Raw genomic sequence first — 10,715 nt, 5'->3', positions numbered from 1 at the left:
TGAGTGCAGAGGTTGAGCAGCGCTGTGCAAATTCACTTTCACAAATGATGGCCACTGGGCAAATACTTTTGAATCTTGCAAAGCAGATAAATAATTATCTCTCCGCTGTGGTTGCTCATTAAAACAACGGTGGACAAATGCACATCAAAGCCTCTTGTTATTTTTCTTGTATTAATTAGTTTCACTGTATAAAAATGCTACTCAAATATGTTTTTCTTGAATTCTCTTCTCAAATTGTTTGGAGGGAAATAAGAAAAGCTAGAGGCAAAGTTTGAAAGGCAGCGTCTGCAGACCGTTCTGTCTCACAAAAGCAAAGTGTCTGGGAATGAGAGACGAAACAAATCAACAAATGATTGATGAGGAAGAGTTGATCTTTTAATCATTCCTCACTGAAATGCCTGCAGGGAAAAGACGAGGCAGTCGAAAACAAAAAACAACCTTTAATCTCTAAAAACCAAAAGGCAATATGCTAAAATGGTTTATAAAATAACCAGTGTACTTTCCATTCAATGTGCGCATTTTCATAGTCTCAATGTCATTAGGATTAACATTGTTTTACTATTGCATCACTCCTTAAGTTATTAAATATCATTGACAGTTTCAGTCTGAAACAAATTATTGTATTTTTCACTTGAATTGGCTGGAAGAAGAAGAACAGCTCGGCAGCAAGATCCTGAACTTCAAAAACTGTGAATCTTAAAAATGCCGTGTAGGGATTCATGTTTCCACCACACAAACTGGGGGGGGGGGGGGGGGGGGGAGATTAATGATAAGAATACTTTGCACTTTCAAACCTCAACAGAGTGAGATATTTAATACAAACATAGAAAAGCATCCAACTGTCCCTTCCCTTTGTAACCAGAGACATGATCTTATTCAACATCAGTTAATACCAGGAAATGTATCGGCATTCCAGTCATGACTTAATCATCTGCTGTCATGTGCCATTAATTCACTGTCATCTGTGAGCCTTGTATGTTGTGTACCACTGACACAGAAAACAGGCTGAGGACAATAACTAACATGTTCCTGTGAGGTTTACTTTGTTCATTCCGGCTCCTTCTGACAAAAAGAGGAAAAGGTCGGAGAATCTTCTTCTTACCGTGCACCTGATGCAAAGATGCTTCCTACCATAAACAGTTCAGTCTTATATAAAACTCAGCTTGGTCAGAAATTCACACCTTAGAGAACCAGTTGAAAATACTCAAACATCACAACCTGATTCTTGTGTTTCTTACTGAGGATCCACGCTGTCTTTTTTTTACTTCAACAGAAAAATTGAAAATTCTAAAACTAGCACCACATTCAGTCTGCCACCCTCCACCTGCTGAGACTTCAGACTCCACCATCACAGCGCGCAGCAGGAGACTCTCCTACTTGGCGTCTCCGCTGTCGGGGTTTTTGCATTTCTCCAGGAACTCGGCGTGCTTCTGCCGGAGGATTTCTGTCTGTTTCTTAAAACCGTTGATCCTGAGGAAGAGCACAGAAAACACCTTCAGTCTCAGCTTCATATTCAAGCATCGCAAAACAAGCATGCAGTTAGCAGCCACATGTGCCTTTACTGAGAAGGCCTCACCTTGCGCGCTCTTTGGAATCATTATAGATCTCTGTGATCACTCTATCTTTCTCGTCCATGAAGTTAGTGTGCACGTCTTCCAATTTGCTGAAAGAGACGGAGAAACAAACACTCGAGTTGCCACGATCTTAACACAGAATAAACTTTGCTCAAGCTAAAAGAAGCCCAGGGCTCAGCAGGCCGCTCCGTGTGCTCGGTCGCATTTATGAGTTTGTACAGCTGTTAGAGCAGCTCTTCTGACCACAGAGAGGTGAATCTCCACAAACAGACGCGGCACCGAGGCAGTGTGTGAAAACAAATACGGTGACACAAGCCCAGAGGTTGTGTCCAGACACATGGCACAGAGTCATGTCCACAAACAATCTCATTCAACTGGGTGTGAATTCACAGCCAAGAGAACTCGAGAGGGCAAAGAGAAGAAAACATAAATTAAGGAAACCAGTTGAAGAGACAGCGGGAAGATGGGGTAGAGCGGCATCCTCCCCTAAATACATCCAAATATTTGCAATGGAAATACTTGTAATGACAATGCATATAGCGATTCACGCTTTCCACAGAGCGAGGAGTGGACTGGTGCCTAAACACAATGAAGGAGACCACACAGACACACACACACACACACACACACACACTGAGGCTAATGCATTAACATCGCAGAGCATCCTCTTCCATGCACCTCTTTAACACCTGCGCATATCCCATTAGTTCCTCCGGTTGAACACCTGATTAAACAGAAGTCATGAAAGTGTACTGAATCACTCACGTCTGGAGGGAATGCAAACACAGGACATCCGAGACGTCAGCACCCCATGAGATCAGGTAGTCATTTGTTTGTAGATGCAAACAAAATTTATCTTTAATTTTTGATTAATTAAAGATTAACATTTGAGGCATGAACCGGTTATTTCAGCAGCCTATTAATACCCAAATGAGTTTGAATGATCGCACGGTCCCTCAGTTGTTAACATACTATATTTATCTGGTGTGTAAAACTCAACGAGTGAGTCGAGACACTTTGTTCTTTGACATTCATTATAACAGAGATCAGAGATCAGAGCCTGCAGAGCCCTTCAAGTGTCAAAAGCTCTCGATAAATGAATTTTCACAATATATAACGAATCTAAGGTCATTGAATGTATTTCTGTGGCTCCGGTGTCCCACGCTCATGGACGCAGACACAACAGCACAACTGCTGAAAACAAAATCCTTGGGGAAACCCTGGTACAGTATTTAACAGACTTTCAAGGTCAGTTATTTCACATTTTACTGTTGCAATAGTTCTGATTGATCTTTGTCATTCTTCTACTTTCTGGCATTCATTGTTGAAAGGCTTCCGATTCAATAAGTGATGGAAACATGGCGAGTATCACATCATGTACAGTTTTTACCTGAAGAAGACTATGTGAGCTCCTACGCTGAGGAACATAGTGAGGACGCAGTAGCCCACCAGGCGAAAGTTCCTCCTCCTGTTCTTCTGCTGCTCCTCTGACAACATCTCAGGGGAATGAGACCGATGAAACTGATCCCAGTAAAAACTGTTGTCCTGAGCGTTCGTACTGGGGGGGGAAGTGGTTGAAGAGAGATCATGATTGTGACATTTAACACAGACGAGAGTCAGAGCGCACCAAAGGTCAAAACTAAGAAATCTTATCGCAAGCCAGACAGACTCCAGCAATACTTAAATGTACTTTACCACTCTGTCATATGCACATACATGCACTTTGCTACTTGCTGTGCAACCATACAGTTGATGTATCTGCATCTATGTCTATATTTTGCGTATGGTTTTCCAAAGCACTGCAATGGACAAATTACTTCTGATTCTTTCATTTTACTGATGAAAAACACAGATTTTCTTGTTTTCATAAAAAAATAAAACACACAGTGCGTCTCCAGCGATCAGAGTAACAAACGATCTGCCACAGAGTGGTGCAGACAAAATGTCGATAGTTTCTAGATTTGTGCACGAGGTTGAACAAAACCTGAAACTTGAAACTATGCGGCACTTCTGGCTCGTTACTGGACAGATAATTTTGCATTCTTTTAGTGTCACTGCAGAGGTGGAGGCTTCAGGTGTGTAGCCATCACAATATCATATCCTGTGTTACAGCAAGCAAACACAAGCCAAATGGACTTAGTCTTGAAATTAATTATGCATCTTCTGCATTGATTCAAGAGTGTTGGAGTGTGAACGAATGTTAGAATTATAAACAAGCAATGGCTGACACGTTGTGTGTATCTTCACCTGGCTCTGTACGTGGTGTGATTGGAGGTGGATGTAAAGGCCTGGCCCCCGGTGTATCTGTGTCTGATTTTGAAGTCGTACTCCTTCCTGCTCGGCTCTTTGCTCAGAACATGGTAAGCCTCATTCAACTCCACAAACTGGCCGTGCAGCGCTGGGTTCGATGGGTCACTGTCTGGGTGCAGCTGCAGAAACATGGGAGAAGGGGAGCAGGGATGATCAGGTGTAGAATAAAACCATCCAACCAAGACATTATGGTGCAGACCGAGCTTATATACAACACAAAATGTTCTTTCTGTCTCTACATGAATATGTACTGTCACAACCAGGATTTTTTCTCTGAAGGGTGAGTTGCCTCATCCCTCAGTTATTCTACAATCACAAGGTAAATACACACGTCCATCCTTATTTACACTGGAAGCTACTCCAGGAAAACAAACAGTCAGGAAGCCCACTGTGGGAACAGTTACCAAGTAGAAACTCGGCTGTGAGAGGCTGCCCTCAAGTGGCCAGACATATGTTTTATTACGTGCACATGTTGTTAATGAACCAGGATCCTACCTTCTTAGATTTGTCAAAAAATGCATGTTTGATTTCCTCCAAGGAGGCATCCGATTTGATTCCAAGGAGATCGTAGTGGTCCAAAGATTTTCTGTGGTGAGAAAGCAAATAACTCAAAATTAAATAAAGGTCTTCAGACCTGAACAAAGCAGAGTACATTCAATTCATTTAAAATAACTGTATTTAGCCATTACTAACTTTATTTATGTAAAAGCATCAGTGTGTATCATACACATATATCACAACGACATACCATATATTAGATCCAGAGAGCAATGGACTGTGGTAAGTGCAGCTTGAAAGTAAAAATTCTTAATAAATAGTGTTAAAATGAATAGATTAGAGTCTGATGGATGTAAGCACAAAGCTCTGCATGGCTCTCTCTCCCCATCGTGAGTGACCTGTGGCTCCAGTCTGAGGTTAACTGGCTGGATTTGATGAGTAATGTTTGTGTGGTTTCTATATTTGCATCCCTACACATAAGAAAACAACTCTGATTAAATCCAACACTCCCACATGCACCGAGTCTACCTGTGAGCGTGGCTCTGAGAGAGCAGACGCAGTCCACTCTTGCAGCACCACACACAACTCTGACACAGTCTGAGCTGGGCCTCCAGCCGCATGATGGGAGGATCTCAACGCAGATGACCTGTGTGGGACATTTTGACATCAGCAAGGAAACAAACGCGAACAGGAGAAGCACAGAAGCCTTTGAGAGTTCACACATAAACTAGACTCACCAAGACTCTAACAGAAGATGTGTATGTTGCACTTTGAGCTCACACAGAAACTGGAGGGATTTGATCTAACTAAACCAAAACACGACCTGTCACTCACTGTCACATGAGGTTCTGCTGCAGGGGGCGTGTTGACCGTTTGAAATACAAGTTACTTTAACGCAATCTGGGTTTAAAAATCACTTTGATTGGCTGCATCACCACTCACACGCACACTACTGGCTGAGGTCACATGTCCACGCACAGTGTGTCGAGTTCAAACCCGGGGAACCAGCAGGGTTTCCAGGAGGAACACTTTGTTCTGCTGCCTCAACACACAGGCTGCTGCTAGCTGGCGTTAGCTTCAAGTCGTCCTTTGCCACTGTTAGCGCGCTAATGCTAAGAAATGTTCTGGTAAACATGAAATAACAACGAACGTGAAAACGTGATTTGAAAAGTTTAAAAGAGTGAATTGAAGGAGGGAAAGTGACAAACCTGCAGCACTTTGATTCATCACAGTGCAGCTGTGCTTACTGTTGCATAAATTCATCAATGACGCTAGCTAGGGCACAAGCGGAAGAGGGGAGGCTGTCTTTCGAAATAAAAGCACCAATGTTAACAACGGTTATAAAATGTAACTTTCAACAGATCAGACGTGACTAGATCAATTTTTTACTATTTCTACTATTTTTTTTTACAATGTTTGATTAGAGTATTCGTGAAGGAGTACAGTTTTATGCAAAAGTTTGAGCAACCCTGATGATTTTATTTCCATTCGCCCCGGAGGTTTATGGAGAAGGACAATAACACGCCCCTGCACGTGTCTTCTCTCTGGAGTTAAACAGTCTTCAACACCTGTAGGTGAAATAATTGGATTCATAAGACAGTTTTTTGAGAGTAATCTGCTGTTTAAAGATATTGAATTCCTCATACACCCAACTTTGTTATTGGGACAAGCACAGACTCCATTATCAAGAGCTACATACAATTAATTCTGTGTCTGGAATGAAACATTACTTTAAATCTTTTTACTTTTCTTTCTTTCTTTCTATATAAGATAAAAAATATATAGGGGGGGCCCCCAGCTGCCAACCTGCCCTGGTTTGAAATTCTTTTCTGCAAGCAAAGTCTGTGCTTATGGACAAAACAACTCAAATTCCATTCCCAGGATTTAAAATTAGGATAAAGTTGAACACAGTAACTTGGCACTGTCCTTACACTTTTCCTCCCAGAACCTCCTGAGTGGAGCAAGCACTAGAAAAAGTAAAGTGAGGACTACAAGATAATGGCACTGGTCCATATTAATACAACATTTGCAAATGTTATTGATATATATTCTTTTCTAATTACATTTAAGTACTGTAACTCAGGGAAGATGTCAGTACTCGGCTTTTACTTGTAATAGAGTATTTTAGTGTGGTTGTAGTACTTGTATTTTAGTAAGTGATCTGCATACTACCTCCATGGCCACAGTTACGTCTATTAGTCACTAGGTGGTGATAATGCGCACATTGTACATCTGTCAAAAAAAGAGGAAGAAACTAGTCGCATGTTTGCGGATGTTTGCAGAGAGGAAGGTAAGAACAACTCTCATATTCAGATCATGTGCATTAATGCATCACATTACAACACATATTCACGGTACTGTCATAACTTTACACTAACCGCTGACACTTTTACACGAGCACCTGTGATCTTCATCTCGTGCTCAGCTTCAGGGCGAGTGAAAAGTTTAGTGATATGAAAATGTCTCGTTTCATGTCTCAGTCCCGTGTTGTGACTGTGTCCGTTAAAGAAACAGTAAACCACAGTATTCTGCGGCCGCTGCTCTTTGGGTTGAGACGTCCAGTGGGTGGTTTCATCACTGCAGCTTTTTCTTTATTTCTCTTTCCCTTTATCTACACAACGTGAAATGTAATGTACAAAAACCAAGTTCATATTAATCCCGAAAATGAAAGTAAATACACATAAAACAGTCACTCAGTAATAAAGCAGAAAGATAGATTATTGAAATATATTTTCTAATATATTATTTCAAATTCTTAACTTCATTTTTCACTTTTTTTCCTAGGCTACGTTGTGCTTGTCTTTACTGCTGACAGCGGTGCCATTGCTAAACTATTTCATGCATACATTTACACATGTTGCGTAATTATGGGACTAAGTCAGATTCTGCGTTAAGCACGTTAACTTGATTAAAATCAATTTTTAGATTTCCTGTGTGTGGTTTTCATAAGAGAACATCCAGAGGTGACATGACACAACTGCAAAGCTGTGAGTGAAGAGATAAGTGAAGACTTGGATGATGATCCACAGTGAGAGATGATGGACCCTGACGTGTCTGTGCTGCTGCACTGTGCTGACTGGAGCGGGCTGCTGGAGTCTCAAGTACGAGTGGAGCTCTCGGAAAGGTAGGAACGTAAAGGGTGGACTCTGAACTGGGTCCAGTGCACAGAGGTACATATGGTACATATACATGTGATGTTACAAACCTGTGATGTAGATACTGAAGTGCAACCCATTGACCAATTGTGACAGATCAGTGTACATGTGCTCAGTGCTGGAGGAAGAACTCAAACATTTTACTTGAGTAAAAGTACTCAAGTAAAAGTAAAAATTCACCATTAACTTTTCTACTTGAGAAAAGTAAGTTCTTGCTTTTAAATATAAATAAAGTAAAAGTACTTTAGTTTATTGCCTAATGCAGTCTACTACATCATGAACTGTGCCTAGTGTATATTTAGTTAAATACAGACTCTATTGTATTGATGAAGAATACTGCAGATGATGAACTGAAAACACTTAAAGTTTTCGTCTTGGCAGCGGCCTCCGCTTTGCTCTCGTTGAAGGAGGCGGGGTCTAATGTTACCTGCCTGCTCGGATTTGATCAGTAAACTAATTTCCCTTTTGTTACTGATTACTTCAAAAAACAATGTGAACATGTAACACAATGCATTGTAAACTGCAGTGGATTAAAAGTACAGATATTTGCTGATATATTTAGTGGAGTAAAAGTGAAAAGTATCCGGAAATATATCTAGTTAAGTAAAGCACAGATACATGAAAAATGTGCTGAAGTACTTTATTACATCCCACCACTTTAGGTACTTGCACTAAAGGGTAGGGATCTGCAAAATATATATTTGCGATATATGTCCTCACACATTATATTAGGACTGCAATTTACAGTTATATTCATTGTTAATCTGCAGATTATTTTCTTGATTGTTTTTGTCAGAAAGAAATTCAAAAGCTTGTTATAACTTCCCCCAGCCAAGTCTTCAGATGTCTTGTTTATTCTGACCTCAGTCCAAAATCCAGTTATATGAAATCAGTTCAACATTGTTAAGTAGTTGTCAGTTGAAAAACTTTAATTGTAGTGACCTGATGTTCTGTTGACCTCCTCTTTCCTCTCCCCAGATTTAACAGGCGGATAGATGCAGCTCTAGAGCGCCACATAGAGGAGGTGTGGACTGAACGCGTGTCCAGGGAGCCGTGGCTTTTCAACGGGGCCAAATTCAGACTACACTCTTTTTGCCTGGCCTCCCCTCAGTGTCCATCCTTATCCTGTGATTCCTCAAAACCTCCACCCTGCCCTCATTCATCTTTTGTAACCTCCTTAGACTTTGTGGAGGATCAGGAAGACAAATCACAGAGCGGGCAAAGACCACAGGGTTTGTGTGACTCTGATCCTCTGCGTGATGTTACCCAGAATAGTTTGGACCAAAGAAGCAGGTCTGTAAATCACACAGAAAATGTTGAGGGTGTCATCCAACAGACGACTAATTCACTGGACCAAGATTGCTCGACTTGTAGAAAAGCTGAACTTCCTCCACACGCCGGTAAAAACACAGATGATCGAGACACTGGGCCGCTCCTCACTCTGAGACTCGGCCTGACATGCTACAAGGACTACCTGGGAACCAACTGGTCATGTCGGGTGGCGGAGCTCCGTCAGCGTGGAGGCGCAGAGTTCAGCGATCCTCTGGCGCTGCTGGCTCAGCCTCTGGGTGTGGGCGCTGTTCTGTCCACAGGTGACAGGCAGGTGGTGTTGATCAGGAGGAGCCAGAGGGTGGCAGAGGCGGGGGGGCTCCTGGACATCCCCGGAGGTCACCCAGAGCCTCAGGTGAGGTGGAATGATAAATGAATGCATATCACTAATGTGCCGGAAGCGTTAATTACACTGGTTCTGCTCTGTGCAGGTGGTGTGTGAGCGTCTGGGCCAGACAGCGGGCGATGTGGTCAGTATGGCCACGATGCAGCAGAGGCCAGAGGCCGTCGTCTCGGAGCTGTTTGCGTCAGTTTGCGCTGAGATCAGAGATGAAGTGAGTTTGTCTGCAGACGCCACAATAATTTACAGTTAACTTGATATTTCATTCAACAGCGAGTTATTAGCTCTTAAGGCCACGACAAAGAGACACACATAATGATAAAGTAAAGCTGCGTATTAAGAGAAACTAAACAAATTACATGACAAAATAGAATGTGCGCACAGGAGGTGTCTGTAGTTGACATTGACAATGAATCCCTCACTTCCTTCATCCGTCTCCAGGTGAACGTTCCTCTGAGCTGCCTCGGAGAGCCGGTCCTGATGGGAGTCGCTCTGAATCACACCAGCGCTGGAAGACCAAGCGCCGAGTTCTACGTCAGGTACTCGTGTTCCTCCATTTTAATCCTGATCACAAACTGTTTTTCTCTTAAAGCAAAGATCCCTCAAGGTGGAGCCATGACAAGTTATTCAGGTGAACAAAGAATAAAACTGTAAATCAACTGTTAATTTTATTCAGAGAGAAATGTTTTTTTATGACAGAATATTATTTATGCATATGAATGATACAGGAAATAAACCAATTTACCCTCACCCCGAAGCCTGAGCTTGTTCTTTTTCAAATCTCTTATTTGAAATAAGTTTTAAAAAGTACAATATAGCCAAAAGGAGGCAGCTAATAAAAGAAGACATGATCTGATGAAGACTCAGTTGTCTGTTTGTCCTCAGGTGTTCACTGACATCTGATGAAGTCAGAAAGTTGTACTGGAAAGGAGGAGCAGAGGCGCACGAGTCCACAGACATCGTCTTCCTCAGCAGAAAAGTGAGTCAACTAAAGTTACAGATGTGAACTGTTCTGGCAGCTGTGTTTGGAGGAAAGTTCAGTTCGTGACAGGATGTAGATACAAAGGTTGTGTTTTCCAAACAAAGTTGAGGCGAGAGAAGCTCGACAATCGTGATATTTGACATTTAGTTTTTTAACAGGAAGTGTTGCAGCTGGACAGGAGCAGCCCTCTGTGGTCGGAGCTGTGTCCTTCAGCTAAAGGAGCCGTGCTGCTTTATCAGACGGTGGAACCTGACAGAGAGTGAGACCAGAGGAGACGACCACACACTCAGGTGATGATCGCACCAGATGGACCCAGATGATCCAATGAACAAACCAAACGCTTTCATCAAAATTTTATTCACTCTTTGACTTTGAGCACTCTGAACGATACTGGTGTTAAAACTTTGCAAAATAGTGTTTTCATCATTTGTAAACTGTACAGTAAAAACAACTCATAAAAGTGTTTTTCTTATTTTGAATAAAAATTATAAAGTGACCTGGTTTTTATCGTCAAAATTCTTAAAATA

General features: G+C 41.9%; 2 protein-coding genes across 8 annotated transcripts; one reads left to right on the top strand and one right to left on the bottom strand.

Moving 5' to 3' along the window:
• Positions 1–888: 888 nt before the first annotated feature.
• On the bottom strand, positions 889–5,682 carry dnajc4 (DnaJ (Hsp40) homolog, subfamily C, member 4). 3 transcript variants are annotated; one of them, XM_034598032.1, is made up of 8 exons: positions 5,591–5,608; positions 5,120–5,233; positions 4,911–5,028; positions 4,380–4,470; positions 3,822–4,003; positions 2,965–3,132; positions 1,577–1,663; positions 889–1,470 (listed from the first exon to the last, which is right to left on the bottom strand). In XM_034598032.1, exons 3-8 carry the CDS (start codon positions 5,000–5,002, stop codon positions 1,374–1,376), a joined length of 717 nt encoding a protein of 238 aa, XP_034453923.1. In that variant the 5' UTR covers positions 5,003–5,028; positions 5,120–5,233; positions 5,591–5,608; the 3' UTR covers positions 889–1,373. The 3 variants fall into 3 exon arrangements, with proteins under 3 accessions (XP_034453923.1, XP_034453921.1, XP_034453922.1); XM_034598030.1 differs by lacking the exon at positions 5,120–5,233 and having other exon boundaries at positions 5,591–5,682; XM_034598031.1 differs by lacking the exon at positions 5,591–5,608 and having other exon boundaries at positions 5,120–5,582.
• A 934-nt stretch (positions 5,683–6,616) lies between these two features.
• nudt22 (nudix (nucleoside diphosphate linked moiety X)-type motif 22) lies at positions 6,617–10,684 on the top strand. Of its 5 annotated transcripts, none has more exons than XM_034598520.1 (7): positions 6,617–6,672; positions 7,333–7,506; positions 8,516–9,221; positions 9,298–9,420; positions 9,648–9,745; positions 10,092–10,185; positions 10,347–10,684. In XM_034598520.1, exons 2-7 carry the CDS (start codon positions 7,418–7,420, stop codon positions 10,449–10,451), a joined length of 1,215 nt encoding a protein of 404 aa, XP_034454411.1. In that variant the 5' UTR covers positions 6,617–6,672; positions 7,333–7,417; the 3' UTR covers positions 10,452–10,684. The 5 variants fall into 5 exon arrangements, with proteins under 5 accessions (XP_034454411.1, XP_034454410.1, XP_034454414.1 ...); XM_034598519.1 differs by having other exon boundaries at positions 6,631–6,672; positions 7,265–7,506; XM_034598523.1 differs by having other exon boundaries at positions 6,631–6,672; positions 7,265–7,506; positions 10,337–10,684.
• The last annotated feature ends 31 nt before the right edge of the window (positions 10,685–10,715 follow it).

Source organism: Hippoglossus hippoglossus, chromosome 10, assembly GCF_009819705.1.
Source record: "Hippoglossus hippoglossus isolate fHipHip1 chromosome 10, fHipHip1.pri, whole genome shotgun sequence".
Classification (NCBI taxonomy): domain Eukaryota; kingdom Metazoa; phylum Chordata; class Actinopteri; order Pleuronectiformes; family Pleuronectidae; genus Hippoglossus; species Hippoglossus hippoglossus.
The sequence above is the reverse complement of the archived record's forward strand: the minus strand, read 5'-3'. Positions and strand labels throughout refer to the sequence as shown.

Excerpts from the sequence above, each read along its gene's own strand:
- dnajc4 (XM_034598030.1), bottom strand. The coding sequence starts at position 5,002 with ATGCGGCTGGAGGCCCAGCTCAGACTGTGTCAGAGTTGTGTGTGGTGC. Across the intron at positions 4,471-4,910 it reads TCTCAGAGCCACGCTCACAG|AAAATCTTTGGACCACTACG; the intron begins GTAGACTCGGTG and ends TTCTCACCACAG. Across the intron at positions 4,004-4,379 it reads TTTTTGACAAATCTAAGAAG|CTGCACCCAGACAGTGACCC; the intron begins GTAGGATCCTGG and ends ATGTTTCTGCAG.
- nudt22 (XM_034598520.1), top strand. The coding sequence starts at position 7,418 with ATGATGGACCCTGACGTGTCTGTGCTGCTGCACTGTGCTGACTGGAGC. Across the intron at positions 7,507-8,515 it reads CGAGTGGAGCTCTCGGAAAG|ATTTAACAGGCGGATAGATG; the intron begins GTAGGAACGTAA and ends TCCTCTCCCCAG. Across the intron at positions 9,222-9,297 it reads GAGGTCACCCAGAGCCTCAG|GTGGTGTGTGAGCGTCTGGG; the intron begins GTGAGGTGGAAT and ends TGCTCTGTGCAG.